Consider the following 19,687-nt stretch of genomic DNA (forward strand, 5'->3'; position numbering starts at 1 on the left):
ACGCTTGAAACTGGGATGGAGCACCATTGTCCCCATTCTCCAACTATGGCAGCATTAAGCTTTGTAACATTACAGTGTAAAGTGGTGCTGCTACGTTCATCAGCTTCCTTATTCTGAAGCACTTGTTTGAATGGGCATTAACTTTTAAGAAAGCAATGGTTTGTAGATTGCAAGTGTATCTCCTACTATCTTCTGATTTATGTTAGTGAATAATTAGTCCAACAATGGATCCTTTTGGCTTCACTTTATTTTTGACACGAGGCTGAAGTAGAGTGAACCCTTTTGTCCGTGATAATGGGAACTGCAGATGCTGGAGAATCCAAGATAATAAACTGTGAGGCTGGATGAACACAGCAGGCCAAGCAGCATCTCAGGAGCACAAAAGCTGACATTTCAGGCCTAGACCCTTCATCAGAGAGGGGAATGGGGTGAGGGTTCTGGAATAAATAGGGAGAGAGGGGGAGGTGGACCAAAGATGGAGAGAAAAGAAGATAGTTGGAGAGGAGAGTATAGGTGGGGAGGTAGGGAGGGGATAGGTCAGTCCAGGAAAGACGGACAGGTCAAGGAGGTGGGATGAGGTTAGTAGGTGGGAGATGGAGGTACGGCTTGGGGTGGGAGGAAGGGATGGGTGAGAGGAAGAACAGGTTAGGGAGGCAGAGACAGGTTGGACTGGTTTTGGGATGCAGTGGGTGGAGGGGAAGAGCTGGGCTGGTTGTGTGGTGCAGTGGGCGGAGGGGACGAACTCTTCCCCCTTCCCCCACCGCATCCCAAAACCAGCCCAGTTCGTCCCCTGCCCCCACTACACCACACAACCAGCCCAGCTCTTCCCCTCCACCCACTGCATCCCAAAACCAGTCCAACCTGTCTCTGCCTCCCTAACCTGTTCTTCCTCTCACCCATCCCTTCCTCCCACCTCAAGCCGCACCTCCATCTCTTACCTACTAATCTCATCCCACCTCCTTGACCTGTCCATCTTCCCTGGACTGACCTATCCCCTCCCTACCTCCCCACCTATACTCTCCTCTCCACCTATCTTCTTTTCTCTCCATCTTCGGTCCACCTCCCCCTCTCTCCCTATTTATTCCAGAACCCTCACCCCATCCCCCTCTCTGATGAAGGGTCTAGGCCCGAAACGTCAGCTTTTGTGCTCCTTAGATGCAGCTGGGCCTGCTGTGTTCATCCAGCCTCACATTTTATTATCTTGGATTCTCCAGCATCTGCAGTTCCCATTATCACTGACACAATTTTAACCACACTGCGAAGCCTCTTCCATGGATGCCTAACCTGAAGAAGTTACCCTCCTCCCTCCGGACCAACCTCAGGGAATCTCTCTCCCATTGCAACTCTCTTGTAATCTCTTCAGCCTTGAAACTGCTCGACCATGTCCTGAAGCAAACCAGGTACCACAGCCACATCACCTTCCTCAGCACCTGCCTACGGAACCGGATCATCCCCAATGGACTACAGTCTACATTTCAGCCTTTCCAATTTGGCCCCAACCGTGACCACCTCTACACCCAGAATATTCAGACCCTTCAGAAAAGTTTCTCCCTGCGAGTCCTGAAACAGACACTCGTGGCCATGCACCAGCACCTCCAGACACTGCAACCCAACCTGCCCCAGCTCAGAGCCTCCCTCTCCCAGACCTGCAAAGGACCTCTGCTGTTTTTTATCCTCCACAGGATCCACAGACTGAACACCCAGTTTTCTCAGCTTTACTGGACACCAAAAATTGTAAGTACAACAAACTCACTGGCCCCTGCCACTCACAAGAGGATTCCTGCACCTCCCAAATCCTGAGTCTGTCCCTGCCCCTCCCCTACCATGCACCCGCCGCCATTGACCATGAGGACACGGCCGGAGACCCCACCAATGACATCACATCCGCCTCTGCCGGCCACACCACTTCCGGGACCGCTGCTGCAGTCACCACCTTCACTTCCAGTTACAACAACTCACACACCACCCTCACCGCAGCTGCTGCTGCCCACCCCGCTCCTCCAATCGGCGACGGAACCCCGCCCACAGCCGACGCCGACGGAACCCTGCCCACAGCCGACGCTGAGAGAACCCCGCCCATGGCCGACAACCTCATCGCTCCACCCACAACCTCCACAGCCAGCAACCCCAGAGAAGACAGCCATACTGAACCCTGCCGCATCTTCAACATTGCCCCAGACCTTCCACTAACTGAGGACGAACGGTCAGTCCTAAGCAAGGGGCTCACCTTTTTCCCCCTACAACCACACATCAACGAATACCAGTCATGGTTGGACACAGAACAGTTTTTCCGCTGCCTTCGCCTTCACGCCTACTTCTTCAACCGGGAACCTAACCCTCCTTCCACTGACCCCTTCACCTGCTTCCAACACAAGTCCCCCTCCTGGACACCACCCCCAGGCCTCCTAACTTCCCTCGACCTCTTCATCTCTAACTGCCATCGAGACATTAACCGCCTCAACCTCTCCACCCCTCTCACCCACTCCAACCTCTCCCCTGCAGAACGGGCAGCCCTCCGCTCCAACCCCAACCTCACCATCAAATCCGCAGACAAGGGAGGCGCAGTGGTAGTATGGCGCACTGACCTCTACATCGCCGAGGCCAAACGCCAACTCTCCGACACCACCTCCTACCGCCCCCTCGATCATGACCCCACACCCGAGCACCAAACCATCATCTCCAACACCATTCATGACCTCATCACCTCAGGGGACCTCCCACCCACAGCCTCCAACCTCATTCTTCCCCAACCCCACACTGCCCGTTTCTATCTCCTTCCCAAAATCCACTAACCTGCCTGCCCTGGTCGACCCATTGTCTCAGCCTGTTCCTGCCCCACCGAACTCATCTCCACCTATCTGGACTCCATTTTCTCCCCTTTGGTCCAGGAACTCCCCACCTACGCCCATGACACCACCCACGCCCTCCACCTCCTCCAGGACTTCCAATTCCCTGGCCCCCAACACCTTATTTTCACCATGGACGTCCAGACCCTATACACCTGTATTACACATGCAGATGGCCTCAAGGCCCTCCGCTTCTTCCTGTCCCGCAGGCCCGACCAGTCTCCCTCCACTGACACCGTCATCCGCCTAGCTGAACTCGTCCTCACCCTCAACAAATTCTCTTTCGATTCCTCCCACTTCCTACAGACTAAGGGGGTGGCCATGGGCACCCGCATGGGCCCCAGCTATGCCTGCCTCTTTGTAGGTTACGTGGAACAGTCCCTCTTCCGCACCTACACATGCCCCAAACCCCACCTCTTCCTCCGTTACATTGATGACTGTATCGGCGCCGACTCTTGCTCCCCAGAGGAGCTCGAACAGTTCATCCACTTCACCAACACCTTCCACCCCAACCTTCAGTTCACCTGGGCCATCTCCAGCACATCCCTCACCTTCCTGGACCTCTCAGTCTCCATCTCAGGCAACCAGCTTGTAAGTGATGTCCATTTCAAGCCCACCGACTCCCACAGCTACCGAGAATACACCTCCTCCCACCCACCCTCCTGCAAAAATTCAATCCCCTATTCCCAATTCCTCCGCCTCTGCCGCATCTGCTCCCACGATGTGGCATTCCACTCCCGCACATCCCAGATGTCCAAGTTCTTCAAGGACCGCAACTTTCCCCCCACAGTGGTCGAGAACGCCCTTGACCGTGTCACCCGCATTTCCCGCAACACATCCCTCACACCTTGCCGCCGCCACAACCGCCCAAAGAGGATCACCCTCATTCTCACACACCACCCCACCAACCTCCAGATACAACGCATCATCCTCCGACACTTCCGCCATCCACAATCCGACCCCACCACCCAAGCCATTTTTCCATCCCCACCCTTGTCTGCTTTCCAGAGAGACCACTCTCTCCGTGACTCCCTTGTCCGCTCCACACTCCCCTCCAACCCCACCACACCTGGCACCTTTCCCTGCAACCGCAGGAAATGCTACACTTGCCCCCACACCTCCTCCCTCACCCCTATCCCAGGCCCCAAGATGACTTTCCATACCAAGCAGAGGTTCACCTGCACATCTGCCAATGTGGTATACTGCATCCATTGTACCCGGTGTGGCTTCCTCTACATTGGGGAAACCAACCGGAGGCTTGGGGACCGCTCTGCAGAACACCTCCGCTCGGTTCGCAATAAACAACTGCATCTCCCAGTCGCAAACCATTTCCACTCCCCCTCCCATTCTTTAGATGACATGTCCATCATGGGCTTCCTGCAGTGCCACAATGATGCCACCCGAAGGTTGCAGGAACAGCAACTCATATTCCGCTTGGGAACCCTGCAGCCCAATGGTATCAATGTGGACTTCACCAGCTTCAAAATCTCCCCTTCCCCTACTGCATCCCTAAACCAGCCTAGTTTGTCTCCTCCCCCCACTACACCACACAACCAGCCCAGCTCTTCCCCTCCACCCACTGCATCCCAAAACCAGTCCAACCTGTCTCTGCCTCCCTAACCTGTTCTTCCTCTCACCCATCCCTTCCTCCCACCCCAAGCCGCACCTCCATCTCCTACCTACTAACCTCATCCCACCTCCTTGACCTGTCCGTCTTCCCTGGACTGACCTATCCCCTCCCTACCTCCCCACCTATACTCTCCTCTCCACCCATCTTCTTTTCTCTCCATCTTCGGTCCGCCTCCCCCTCTCTCCCTATTTATTCCAGAACCCTCACCCCATCCTCCTCTCTGATGAAGGGTCTAGGCCCAAAACGTCAGCTTTTGTGCTCCTGAGATGCTGCTTGGCCTGCTGTGTTCATCCAGCCTCACATTTTATTATATTGAACCCTTCTGTCCATTAACTTGTATCTCATCTGTTAATTTCATAATGCTGAATGGAAGGATCTTCCTCTTGAGTTTCTTTATCCTGAAGCTTTTGCATGAAGGTCATAGGCAAGATACAACTGTGAAGTGATGTCTTGAATGTGTATTACCAATGCTGGAGGTGTAGATATTCTCAAGCAAATTAATTCTAAGAATTGGTAAAGTGTCCTCCTGGTACAAATTCATATTTCTTGAATGGTTTGATATTTGTGTCAACGTTTGCTCAACTGCATAAGGCACTGATCTAGTATTGCAATATTTTACTTGATTTTCATCCTGGATTTTCAGTTTGTTGGATACCTTTTCCATGCTTCCCAGATCACCAATGAAAGTTATGGCATGCTTCATTTGTGACAGATTTATCAGAATCTGATAAACAATTTACTTCAGCCCAGTTGAATTAGATTTTCTCCATCCACATTTTTTCCAGCAAAACTAGAAACCTTCCTTTGACAATACATAACGACAAATCTTCAGACTGATCATATAACTGAATATTTATATTAATACAATCTCATAAAGGTACCATTTCCCCTATATTCCTTGGACAATTTCTAATTTTTTAAATTAATCTGTTTTTCTAATCAACCTGTTGAGAGATGTTATTACACACTGCTGGAGCAGGTGGGACTGAAACCCAGGCCCCCTGGTCTAGTAAAATGGACACTACCACTGTACCGCATGAGCCCTAGGACAATTTTTAAGGGCTGCAACATAATGTGATTCAACTGCTTCTGATGTACACTTTCAGGTACCAACAAAACCACCTCCATTCTTACCAGTTTGCCATTTAGTAAGGGAGTGATCCTGTACTTGGTGGTGTTATTAGTAATGGCCGGCATGTTTCATAACATTTACTCTTCATACTCTTCATACTAAGGGTCTAGGCTTTTCTCACACCCATTTTGCACCACGTAGCTTTTCTTTCTACTGTTTGGTTTCTGAGTCTCTTCTGTATGTTGTTCATGTTTCTTCCTCAAACACGCCCATTCACTGTGCCCCTTGCACTGATTGGAATTAGGTCAGCCAAGTGGATCTTATAGAATGTGAGTACCATGATTGGGGCTTAGTTGGACCAGTGTCATGCACTAAGCACATGTAAATAAAGGGTGATTAGTGACAGGATACTGACCTTTGTAGAGCTATTTCACCCTTTTTGCAGCAGTTTCTGTACACAGCTTCTTTATACTGCAATTTGCTGCTGTGAGACCTGCTTTTCTACACCAATGGCAGTTTTGAGTCTGCCTTGTGCTGGTCTCTCAGATGCCATTTTGTGAACTCTCTCAGCCACTGTTTTTGAACTCTTGTGCTTGAGTTTAACTATTAGGCTTTCTTAGCTGCTAATTCCATTCAGACCACTATTTCTAGTGCCCTCTTTTAGTCTGGGTTCATTCTCATCAGAATATTTTCTGCATTACTTCACATCTTAATCTACGCACCAGTCTGACTCTGAAAACATCATTTAAAGTTATCTCTGAATTCACAAAATTCTGCTAACTTCTTTAAAATTGCTACAAACTGGTGGACAGTTTCACCACTGTTCTGGAAATGAAAAACCAAAGAGCTGCGGAACTGGAAATCAGAAACAAATCAGAAATAGCTTTAAAAAACTAAGCAGGTCTGGCATTATCTGTGGAGAGAAAGCAGAATTAACATTTCGAGTCCAGTGATACTTCAGACCCATTGAAATGTTAACTCTTCATTCTCTGCATTAATACTGCCCAACCTGCTGAGTTTTTCCAGCTATTTCTGATTTTGCTCACCATTATTCTAGATGCATTGTAAAATCTGAACGTTTTGGCAACCATCAGAGCTTTGGTGAAAAATGGTTCTGTAGGATTCCTATTATTTCTTCACAAGTTTTGGAACCCACCTTCTCTGGCTGTACCAGACTCCTCAGGAGGTTAAGTGCTTCTCCGCCCATAATCCTCAGGAATACATGAATGACATTGTCTGTTTCAATTTTATTAGATTGAAAAAAAATCAAAGAATTGCTGCTTAGGAGTTGCAGCTCACTGTATTGCCATCATATGGTCTATGGTGCCTAAATGTCTCATTTTTTAAAAAATTTTGGCACTAACATGTTTCTTTCCAAATTAAATAAATTATACCTGAGGTTGCCTAATCCTTTCCAAGTCTACAACCCCAGCACATAACATTTCCTCCACGTAGGATATTCATTATGTGTTCCTTCAGGGTGGCACATACGGCGAGCTTCTTCTACACTGTTCACCTCTTCTGTTTTGAAGATTAGAGCTTTTATTGAGGGAAGATCAGTTAGACAATGTAATGGGCTGAACAGTTTCCTGCTGTGTCATCGGAGTTTATTTGGACACTGGTAAATGGCTCCCAGGTGTCAGCCATGCTGTTGTGTAGGAGAGGAACTGCAAGGAAGGAGAACAAGTGGAAGAAGAATGAGGTGCTCAGGTTCATGTGGGGGGTCAATTCCAGTTGGCGTACTGTTCACCTCTTCCCTGGGTGAATTCTTTGTTCCCTCTCACTGACTGTACCTGCTTCGGTGCAGTGATGACCCATTTTGATTTATTTTCTTCATTTTATCGATAAGCTTCTGAGATCTGTAGTGAAGTCCATGATTTTGCTTTTTTCCAATGAATGAGTGGATTCACCCAACAGATATCAAGGCAGATTTTATACTCATGGCCAGTTATCTTCTTGTGTTACACTTCAAGAAGGAGAGGAGGCCAAAGTGTTTAACAACCAGCAGAGCATTATTATACAAGGTGTTCACTCTACAGACAACAAGATTTGACTGAGCTGTGGCCAGTGACAGATGTCTTGTAATCAGACTCTTAAAGGGATAGTCCACCAAACGTATGAAATACACAACATCGCTTATCCCTCTTTCCCTTCCGCCCTTGAATACAGTCAAGCTTCAAGCTATACTTACACCCTTCTCTCCACCTTCCAAACATATTGTAACCATTCATAAGTACTGATGATATCTGAACCTTGAATTTGTAAGTACTGTGATTTGTAATATGCACAAATTGTATAGTAATAAACAAAGATAATGCATTATTTGCGTTATTTGGGGAAACACATTATTTTATGTGCCTGTAGAATTTAAAATTACGTTCTCAGATTACACATGAAATCTGAAAGTCCATTAACAGTGTAAAAGTTACAATTTTTGAATACTTAAACTATTCAGCAGAAAAATACATCAAATGATGTGATGCCGACCAGAAAATCAGCTTGAGTGATATTGTTTGAGAGATAAATATTAGCCAAGATTCCAGTGTAACACCCCCTGTTCTTCAAAGAATGAAACAGGAACTTCCACATGCAACCAGAGACAACAAATAGAATCTCAATGTAATAGGTTCACAAATCCCTACAGCTGAGTTTGAAAACACAGTCTCCTTTAGAGATGACCATGCTCCCACTGAACGAAGATTGACAATTTTACTTTCACACATGAAAAATAGTCATGGTTGTGCTGTTTAAACTGGTCTAACATCCAGAACCATAACAAAGTATAATTAATCTTTTAAGAGAAGAAGGGAGATAGGAAACAGGAATTGGGAAAGTCAGGAAAGAGGGAGCTGACCTATTGACATCTAGACAGAAAATTTTCACGTAAAAAATTTTCTTCTAAATCAAGACCAAGATCCTATGGGCTTCTAATGAAATTATTCTGCTTACTTTGGACCATATTGTAAGCACTTCAGTGTATTCTGAATGCAATTACTTTAAAATTAATTTTTATTGTCTCCTCAAGGATACATTGTCATCATGTGGCATAACATTATGAAATGAATATGTACCAAATAAGGCATTCAAGCATAAAGAGCATTGCCAGAATGTCTGGCACATGCAGTGAAAGTTTTGCCTTAGCCAAATCACTATCACACAGCATATTCTTGTTTCTAGTGAAGCAATACCTCACCCTGAAAACTACCATTTTACTGTGCTTTAGTTCCAACTTTGAAGGGAATAAGTTGATACCCACAATTTGGTCAGCTACTACACAAATTATTGTTCACTGATCACAAGACAATGCACATTTGTCAGGAATCTTGTCACACCAGAATCAATAAAAATCACACAATTTGTCTTCCATAAAATCCCTAGAGTGTGGAAACAGGCCCTTCAGCCCAACAAGTCCACACTGAGCCTCAGAGGATCCCACCCAGACCCATCCCCCTAGAACGCACCTAATCTATACATCCCTCAACACTACAGGCCATTTTCCATGGCCACTCCACCTAGCCTGCACATCTTTGGACCATGGGAGGAAACTGGGCCAAACCCACATAGACACGGGGAGAATGTGCAGTCACCTGAGGGTAGAATTCAACCCAGGTCCCTAGCACTGTGAGGCAGCAGTGCTAACCAATCAGCCACTGTACTACCCCTTTTTTAAAAGCCACCGACTCTCAAGCTTGCCTTCTCTGAGGACTGAACTCAGGACCTTCAGATCATGAGACTGACATGTTGCCTACTGTGCTAAGAAGGCTTCTCTTAAGTGTTTACAAGTAGCAGACTTTAAAATATCTCTGACCAAGGTGTGATCAATTGTCTGCCTTAACAGCCATTGGAATGGCAGGAAGCAGCAGTGGAATGAGACGGAATTATCATGAAAGGATTAATCTATTACCCAAATATTCTAATTTGTAGTTTGTGAAATCTGTACAGTTTCTTACCTTGTGTACATTATCTGTAGTGATTGCTTTAGAGGTACTAGACCGTAGAAAAATTATACAAACACCATTGAGTGCCACATCTTTCCCCTCAGTCACAAATATTTTTGGTTTCTTGCTACGCCCAGTATTAGGATTTGTTCCTGCTCCAAGAAGGCCTTTATGCCCTGGAAAAGAGGTTGACAATAAATTTATAAAAATGTATTCACTGATATCAATAATTTCCTGCAGTTTGTGATCTTTCTGGATAGATGCTCCATACTGAAGGGAGAATGCCCCAGACTAAAAACGCCCTCATATTCTATCTGAGAATTTCCTGAGTAATGCAAATAAAGCCCATTTGGGATATGGGACTCAGTTTTAGCTTCACTCGCATAGACCTCAAAATGCCTGAATTAACCTCTACTCGTCCTACAAAGAAGGCAATTGGGAATATTATAGAATGTCTCCTGAGACTTTGGTCACTCCATTCCACAGTGGGAATTTTATCCCATGATTCCCAACCTCCCCCAGCTGGCAAATGCCTGAAAGCAATCCTTCATCCCGGAAGGACACACCAGTAAAACGTGCAAATGGCACATAGTGATCTGACTTGCTGTGATTACTTCAAAATGGACCTCCAGTACATTCATTTACAAGTAGTTTTTTTATTGCTTTTCCCTTTAGGCTAATAAGGATAGCGACCAGCACGTTGTCGGCACAGCGATCTCCCATGATATCACATATTTTGGCAGAGCAATGTGTTGAAATTTCAGGGTAAAAGAAAAGATTTCTAGTGGTCACCTAATTCTCACCTGTATTTTCTGACAGTTAAAAATCAAACATCCTGCCATCTGTGAGACGCAGATAAACAAAGTCAAGATGCCAAATGTAAAATTTACTACCAGCCCTTAGAAAGTTTCAGACTCAGGTCATTAATATGAAGACATTCCTGCCTTAATAATAATGATGATGTGGAGGTGGCAGAGTTGGCCTTGGTTAGACAAGGTCAGAAGTCGCACAACACAAGGTTATAGTCCAACAGGAAATAATGATACCAAGGGCCTATTTTCATGACTAAGCATTCTGAAAATGGCAAATTTACCTTCCCTTCCCAGTCAACAATCCATTGCTAATTGCTACACAGTTTCTTGTTTCAGATGTGAGTCTGCTTGTGATGTACAGGTTCTTATGACACCATAACATGCCTCCAAAACCCTTTCGAAGTAACAATGCATTGGGTACAGCATACATTCCTTTCATTTATAATTAGCAGAGAGCAGGCTAACTAACCTGGAAGAATTACAGTACAGCCATTCAACAAAACATAAATGAATATGATAAGAAGTTGATTAGGGTGAGGAGAAGCACGAAATTCCATCCACCTAGAAAATTACCATTTCCTTCTTATCATTTCCAATATATTTTACATGGGTATTGTCAAATTTCTCACACTAATCTCCCAGTTGACAGCAAAATACCTGCAACTCACTCATGGGATGTGACATCATTGGAAGGCCAGTATTTGTTGTCCATCTGTAATTACTCGTGAAAAAGCGGAAATGTACTACCTTGTTGAACCGCTGCAATCCATCTGGTATGAAAATATTCACATTGTTGCTAGGAAACATTATATTTTCTTGTAACCTATACATTGACTGGACATACCAGATGAACCAGGTGGCATGACGGATACATTTCTACGGATCATCAGGAATTGCTTGTAAGAGATTTATGTTTTTGAACCTATCCAGGAACACACTGTTTTAAATCTAGCAAAGTGCAATGAGGTGGCTTTATCGAGTATTCTTGTAGTTAAGCATCGTCTAGGAGGTAGCAATCGCAGCAAAGCAGAATTTCAAATTCAGTTTTAAGAAGAATAATTTGGCTGTCAAATTAGTATCCGCAATTTAAATAAGGGCAATTATGAAAAAAGAGCAATTTAAAGTGAGCTGGGTAAGGAGATTAAGGGAAAATTTGTAGATGAGTAATGGCAGACATTTAAGCAGATACTTCAAAACACTCAGCAAAAAATTATTCCAGTCTAGGAGGATGTGATGGGATATTAACTGTAGTTAACAAAGGAAGTCAAGGAGAGTATCTGACCAAAAATTAAGGCATACAAAGTGATGAAAATTAATGGTAAACTAGAGGATTGGGATTTTTAGGCAGATCAAGTAGTTCCACAACTGCATGTCAGTTATACACCACAGTAATTTTCCCTTGGTTTTTTGTTTATTCTGTCCCTCTGGGAACTTGGACAGGTAGTAGCGTGACAGGTTTATCTTAACTTAACTCCCAACATGATCTCTGTTGGCAATGGTAAGCTGACGGAGCAGGTTTGTTACAGACTTTAAAGTCCTTTTACTAGCCCATCCCTACTTACCCAGAGGACAATTAAGAGTCAACCACATTGCTGTGGGTCTGGAGTCACATATTGAGGCAGATTTCCTTCCCCAAAAGAACATTAATGAATTAGAATTTTCCCCCATAACAACTAATAGTGGTTACATGTTGCCATTGGGCTACATTTGTATTCCAGGCTTTTTCATTGTATTCAAATATTAGTATCATAGAGGGATTTGAAATCATATCCCCAGGAACATTAACCTGGGGTTCTGGAATACTAACTTAGTGATAATACCACTATGTCCAATCTCACTTTGCATTGACTTCCATAATTAACTTCCTTCTTGGGTCTTAATCCTATTGAATACAAGTTTCAACTGACAGTACTTAATTGAGCGTTTCAATACACTTTGACGGTCCTCCTGCCATGCACATTGTATGTTTTGCTTAAGAGTTCCCCTAATGTTGACGGAAGATTTGGGATGCATGTTAGGAAGTCAAAAAATCCGAGACTATAACTTAAGCAGTTGGGAAAAAAGGTTGTCCTGACTTCCATTTACCTCATGAGGCACATTGCTGTTGAAGATGAGTCCTTCACATGGAGCCACTATTAGTAGGTGTAGATTTTGATTGTGTTCGTCTATGGTTTTGCATATCACCACAATATCATCAGCACAACAAACACACCAATATTCCCTGTTAGCTTATAAGTCATGCACCAACTTGCAGGGTCTAGCCAGGCCAAATGCATGATATGCAGACAAATTGACTTCACTGAAGTCACTGCCACAGATCGAACTTTGAGGTCTGCACAACAGCAGGAGAAATTAGAGGGAACATAGATAGAATCACAGGAATGTCTTGTGTAATTCTATCCACATGCTACGAAATCAGATCCTAACTAACATCAAAACTGAAGGTAATCGCTGGAAGCAGTATCTTCCAAACATAATTGTGAACTTCAAGATAATAAAATGTGCGGCTGGATGAACACAGCAGGCCAAGCAGCATCTCAGGAGCACAAAAGCTGACGCTTCGGGCCTAGACCCTTCATCAGAGAGGGGGATGGGGAGAGGGAACTGGAATAAATAGGGAGAGAGGGGGAGGCGGACCGAAGATGGAGAGTAAAGAAGATAGGTGGAGAGAGTATAGGTGGGGAGGTAGGGAGGGGATAGGTCAGTCCAGGGAAGACGGACAGGTCAAGGAGGTGGGATGAGGTTAGTAGGTAGATGGGGGTGCGGCTTGGGGTGGGAGGAAGGGATGGGTGAGAGGAAGAACCGGTTAGGGAGGCAGAGACAGGTTGGACTGGTTTTGGGATGCAGTTGGTGGGGGGGAAGAGCTGGGCTGGTTGTGTGGTGCAGTTGGTGGGGGGGACGAACTGGGCTGGTTTAGGGATGCAATAGGGGAAGGGGAGATTTTGAAACTGATGAAGTTCTTATCTGGACTCCATTTTCTCCCCTTTGGTCTATCTGGACTCCATTTTCTCCCCTTTGGTCAGTCTCAGCCTGCTCCTGCCCCACCGAACTCATCTCCACCTATCTGGACTCCATTTTCTCCCCTTTGGTCAGACCACCTCCTACCGCCCCCTCGATCATGACCCCACACCCGAGCACCAAACCATCATCTCCAACACCATTCATGACCTCATCACCTCAGGGGACCTCCCACCCACAGCCTCCAACCTCACTGTTCCCCAACCCCGCACGGCCCGTTTCTATCTCCTTCCCAAAATCCACTAACCTGCCTGCCCTGGTCGACCCATCGTCTCAGCCTGCTCCTGCCCCACCGAACTCATCTCCACCTATCTGGACTCCATTTTCTCCCCTTTGGTCCAGGAACTCCCCACCTACGTCCGTGACACCACCCACGCCCTCCACCTCCTCCAGGATTTCCAATTCCCTGGCCCCCAACACCTCATATTCACCATGGACGTCCAGTCCCTATACACCTGCATTCCGCATGCAGATGGCCTCAAGGCCCTCCGCTTCTTCCTGTCCCGCAGGCCCGACCAGTCTCCCTCCACTGACACTCTCATCTGCCTAGCTGAACTCGTCCTCACCCTCAACAACTTCTCTTTTGACTCCTCCCACTTCCTACAGACGAAGGGGGTGGCCATGGGCACCCGCATGGGCCCCAGCTATGCCTGCCTCTTTGTAGGTTACGTGGAACAGTCCCTCTTCCGCACCTACACAGGCCCCAAACCCCACCACTTCCTCCGGTACATTGATGACTGTATTGGCGCCGACTCTTGCTCCCCAGAGGAGCTCGAATAGTTCATCCACTTCACCAACACCTTCCACCCCAACCTTCAGTTCACCTGGGCCATCTCCAGCACATCCCTCACCTTCCTGGACCTCTCAGTCTCCATCTCAGGCAACCAGCTTGTAACAGATGTCCATTTCAAGCCCACCGACTCCCACAGCTACCTAGGATACACCTCCTCCCACCCACCCTACTGCAAAAATTCCATCCCCTATTCCCAATTCCTCCGCCTCCGCCGCATCTGCTCCCACGATAAGACATTCCACTCCCGCACATCCCAGATGTCCAAGTTCTTCAAGGACCGCAACTTTCCCCCCACAGTGATCGAGAACGCCCTTGACCGCGTCTCCCGTATTTCCCGCAACACATCCCTCACACCCCGCCCCCGCCACAACCGCCCTAAGAGGATCCCCCTTGTTCTCACACACCACCCTACCAACCTCCGGATACAACACATCATCCTCTGACACTTTCGCGATTACAATCCGACCCCACCACCCAAGACATTTTTCCATCCCCACCCCTGTCTGCTTTCCAGAGAGACCACTCTCTCCATGAGTCCCTTGTTCGCTCCACACTGCCCTCCAACCCCACCACACCCGGCACCTTCCCCTGCAACCGCAGGAAATGCTACACTTGCCCCCACACCTCCTCCCTCACCCCTATCCCAGGCCCCAAGATGACATTCCACATTAAGCAGAGGTTCACCTGCACATCTGCCAATGTGGTATACTGCATCCACTGTACCCGGTGTGGCTTCCTCTACATTGGGAAAACCAGGCGGAGGCCTGGAGACCGCTTTGCAGAACACCTCCGCTCAGTTCGCAACAAACAACTGCACCTCCCAGTCGCAAACCATTTCCACTCCCCCTCCCATTCTTTAGATGACACGTCCATCATGGGCCTCCTGCACTGCCACAATGATGCCACCCGAAGGTTGCAGGAACAGCAACTCATATTCCGCCTGGGAACCCTGCAGCCATATGGTATCAATGTGGACTTCACCAGTTTCAAAATCTCCCCTTCCCCTACTGCATCCCTAAACCAGCCCAGTTCGTCCCCTCCCCCCACTGCACCATACAACCAGCCCAGCTCTTCCCCCCCACCCACTGCATCCCAAAACCAGTCCAACCTGTCTCTGCCTCCCTAACCGGTTCTTCCTCTCACCCATCCCTTCCTCCCACCCCAAGCCGCACCCCCATCTACCTACTAACCTCATCCCACCTCCTTGACCTGTCCGTCTTCCCTGGACTGACCTATCCCCACCCTACCTCCCCACCTATACTCTCTCCACCTATCTTCTTTACTCTCCATCTTCGGTCCGCCTCCCCCTCTCTCCCTATTTATTCCAGTTCCCTCTCCCCATCCCCCTCTCTGATGAAGGGTCTGGGCCCGAAACGTCAGCTTTTGTGCTCCTGAGATGCTGCTTGGCCTGCTGTGTTCATCCAGCCTCACATTTTATTATCTTGGAATTCTCCAGCATCTGCAGTTCCCATTATCTCTGATAATTGTGAACTTAGTGATTTCCTAATACTGTTTATCGAGTGAGCAGACCAATATTCATGCCTGGTATCTAACTTGAAGAACTTAGACCATGTTATTTCAGATTCCAATTCCTCTAAAGTTTAAAATTTGTGTGTGCATCTCTTTCAAAAAGGTGAACAAGTTGTGGATCCAGAAATACCCTGATTGTGCCCTCTTCCTTCAGCATGCACTTAATAGATTGGCACCAGTCTGTGTGTTGACATCCAGAATAGATTATAGCGTTACATTCCATAATGTCCAGCTCATTCTCAAGCTTTCTGAGTGTCAACTGAAGGAAGTGCAGATTCTCTAGGGCCTTTTATATTGTTAGTAGACAGTACACATAGAGTACTAGTTTCAACTTAACAAAATAGGTGCCAGCCATTATTTGGTTCATGTCTCCAGGTAATGCCTTGACCAATTAGAGTCAATGTGTCTGATTTGAAAGTTAAACTAACCTTGGCACTTCACTGTCAGTCATTATCAAACTGGTGCATTTTTCATGGCAACACCTCTGTCAATCAAGTTACTTGCCAATCAATAAATCAACACTTCTCTCTTCGCCAGTATGAATATTGTTTTCTCTTTATATTTATATATCTTTATATAGGTATCTCTATTTACAAAGTCTTATATATAAGGCAAAATGCTGAGACAAAAATGGCTTAGTTTCAGCAATATGAAAGTTCTGGCAAGCAACTATTTGATGCAAGTTACTTGAAAAGGTCAAATAGGTTTATTAACACCTTGGATGAAAAATTGCAGTTACAGATAGCTACATATAGCATCTTCACGTCACCTTGTTGTTTTATACCCTGGTGTCTGGCTCATTAGCATATCCAGCTGTTAATTTAATGCCGGGCAGGAAGGAGATTTCAGATTTATGGACCAGTGATAGTGAATAAGCAGGTACATAATGGTGTGCAGCTTGTATGGGACTTTGCAAATAGTGGTGTATATATGAATCGGCTGCCCTTGTCTTTCCACATAGTAACGGGTGTAAATAAGTCAAGTATTAGCAAGTTGCTACAGGGTATTTTGCAAATGGCACACACTGCCATAATACAGCCACAATGTGGTGGTAATGGACAGAGTGAATGTTTAAGATGGTCAATAAGGTGAAAAATCAAATAGATACTTTGTTCTAAAAATGTCTTCTTCAGTGTTGTTGGAGTAGCATTCATCCAGGCAAATGACGGGTATTCTATCAAACCTGACTTTGCCTTGTGTTGTAGACAGGCTCAGGGAGAGTCAGGAGGTCAGTTACTCACTGCAATATTCCCATCCTTCTGTAGCCAGTTTCCAGTCAATGATAACCTCCTCGATGACGATTATGGTTGGGGGTGGTGTTTGGAATCAGCTGTGGTGAAAGAAAGTCAGCCAGATTCTCTTTGTCGAAGACAGGTATTCACATGTCACTTATGAGAAATGATGTTCCTTGTCATTTACCAGCCCAAGCTTGAATGTTGCACAGGCCTTGAGAGTAAACAAATAGAGCAGTCACTGGCCAGATGGAGTTTGTCTGTTCTTTTTTTGTGGAAAGGCATATCTGGGAAATTTCTGATATTGTTGGGTAGGTCCTACTGTTGTAGTTGCACTAGAACAGCTTTTCATAAGAAGTACAGCTTATTCTGAAGCATTAGTATTCAATAGTACAGTCAGGACATTGTCAGGGCCCATAGCTTTTACATCTAAGGCTTCAGTCTTTTCTTCTTACCTTTTCTTCTTAACAGAGTGAACCAAATTAACCATATAATTTGCATGGCTGAAGAAGCAGTTGGAAGTCTATCATTCTATTCAAATTGGTTGAAAACAGTTATCTCTGACGCAGGTGTTCTTATGAGGTAGCTGCAATGGATCACATACTCAGCACTTCTGGCTGAAATCGGTTAGAAATATTGCAGCTTTGTCTTATACATGCTTGGCTCCCCAATCATTGGCCATCAGGATGTTGTGAAACTCCTTGTCTAGTTAGATGTTTAGTTGTCCATAACCATTTACAAACATAACTGGCAAGAATGCAGAGCCTGGATTTGATCAGTTGAATGCGTGATTACTTTGTTCGACCATGTGTAGCTTTCACTTTTTAGCACGTATGTAGCCTTTTGTTACAACTTCACCAGGTTGGCACCTCCTTTTTAATTATGCCTGATGTTCCTCACAGAATGATCTCCAGCACTCTTTATTAAACTAAGATTAATCCCTGACATTGATGCTATGCTAGAACAAGTGATATGTAAACCATTAGGTTATAATTTGTGGCGAAATACAATCCTGCTACAACTGATGGCCGACAATACCTTATAAATATCAGCTTTGTGTAGGTAGATCTATTCCAGGTCTATCCCATTTAGCATAATGGCAATGCTGCACAGCATAATGGAGGGTGTCCTCAGTGGGAAGACCAGACTTCATCACCACAATGGTCACTTCTACCAATAGTCATGGCCAGATACATTGGTGATGGGTGGCTGCTAAGGGTGAGGTCAACAAAGATTTTCCCTCTTCTCTTTCACCACCTGCCATGGATCCATTCTAGAATATATATTTCTTTATTCATTATTCATTCATGGGATGAAGGTACCGCTGATGAAGCAGCAATTATTGCCCATCCCTAACTGTCCTTCAGGATTTAGCAAGCTAACATGGCAATTGTGCTATTGATCCACTCTTGGGATAGGCTCTGAAATTCCAAATCCCAAATTCTCTTCTATGTCTTTGCTACCCTCAGTACTTCTTCTGAATGACACTCAACATGGAGAAGCACTGATTCATCAGTCAAAAGAGGGTATAAGTGATAATTAACATCAACATATTTAGATATCCTTGCTGACTGTTTCTGACATGAGTGCTCATGGAGTCCAAAGTCAGTGTTAAAGACTCCCAGGGCCACTCCCTCCTGACTGTACATCATTGTTCTGCCATTACTGATGGGCATCTGTGCAAACTGAAACGAGGTTAACTATAAAGATTGTGAAACTGTCAGCAATGATGTTAAGCAGCCAGCACAACTGCACTAAAATAAAGAACTGCAGATGTTGCAAATCTTAAACAAAACCATAAGTTGCTGCAGAAACTCAGCACGTCTTATGGGATCTGTGAAAAGAAAGCAGTTAACATTTCAGATCCAGTGAATCTTCTACAGAGCTGACTGTAGCTCGGAAAAGGTGATGCTTGAGGTTGTTTATCATGCTTCCAATCATAAAATCTTCTATCTACCAATATTAATATATATTTAAAATGATTAGTAAATGTACAGCGATGTACATTCAGGAGGGAGTGACTCTGGGAATCCTTAATATTGACTCCGGGCTCCAGAAGCATCAATGTCATCTGATCAAACATCAGCAAGGATATTGAAAACAAAAAATGCTGGCGATCATAGCAGGTCATGCAGAATCAATGGAGAGAAAGCAAGCTAATGTTTCAAATCTAAATGATTCTTCATCACCACAATGGTTACGTCTACCAGATAATTCGGTGATGGGTTGGCTGGTATGGGTGGGGTCAACAACAATTTTCTCTCTTCTCTTTAACTACCTGCCATGGGCCCATTCCAGAATAAACGTTCTTCAGGACTTAGCTAGTAAAGTTACCATTGGTGCTAAGATGAAGAGTCATCTAGACACGAAACGTTAGCTTGCTTTCACTCCACAGATTCTGCCTGATCCACTGTGATCTCCAGCATTTTTTGTTTTCAGTTCAGATTACAGCATCTGCAGTAATTTGTTCCTATTAGCAAGGATATTTCCTGCTGATTACACCTATAAACCTCTATCGGCTGATGAATCCATGCTCCTCCACGTTGAATTTCATTCTGAAGAAGAAATGAAAGCAGCACAGATATGCTTCAGTTATATGGGTCTACCATGAGTGATTTTTCTCCCTATGAGGAAACATTCCAATACCATAAGCTTTTTTAAAATTTAGTTTACCAGATGAGGGCAGCCTGAATACTGGTTGAAACCGCAATTGTAACTTGTGCCCTTCAAAATCTTTTCATGCTCCATTAATAATCTACTGTGCCAGTAACATACTACGTGGCAAATTTCAAGTGCACAGCAGTCAGAATGGACAA

The 19,687-nt window shown here is 45.4% G+C and overlaps 1 protein-coding gene across 1 annotated transcript in view; it reads right to left on the reverse strand.

Annotated features, from left to right (window-relative positions):
- Positions 1-19,687, reverse strand: part of dnah5 (dynein, axonemal, heavy chain 5) — a 372,198-nt gene that overhangs the window by 267,919 nt on the left and 84,592 nt on the right. The window contains exon 4 of the mRNA XM_048562706.2: positions 9,499-9,662. Within this exon, the coding sequence (XP_048418663.2) occupies positions 9,499-9,662 (164 nt within the window). The remainder of the gene's footprint in view (positions 1-9,498; positions 9,663-19,687) is intronic.

Source organism: Stegostoma tigrinum, chromosome 2, assembly GCF_030684315.1.
Source record: "Stegostoma tigrinum isolate sSteTig4 chromosome 2, sSteTig4.hap1, whole genome shotgun sequence".
In the NCBI taxonomy this organism is placed as follows: domain Eukaryota; kingdom Metazoa; phylum Chordata; class Chondrichthyes; order Orectolobiformes; family Stegostomatidae; genus Stegostoma; species Stegostoma tigrinum.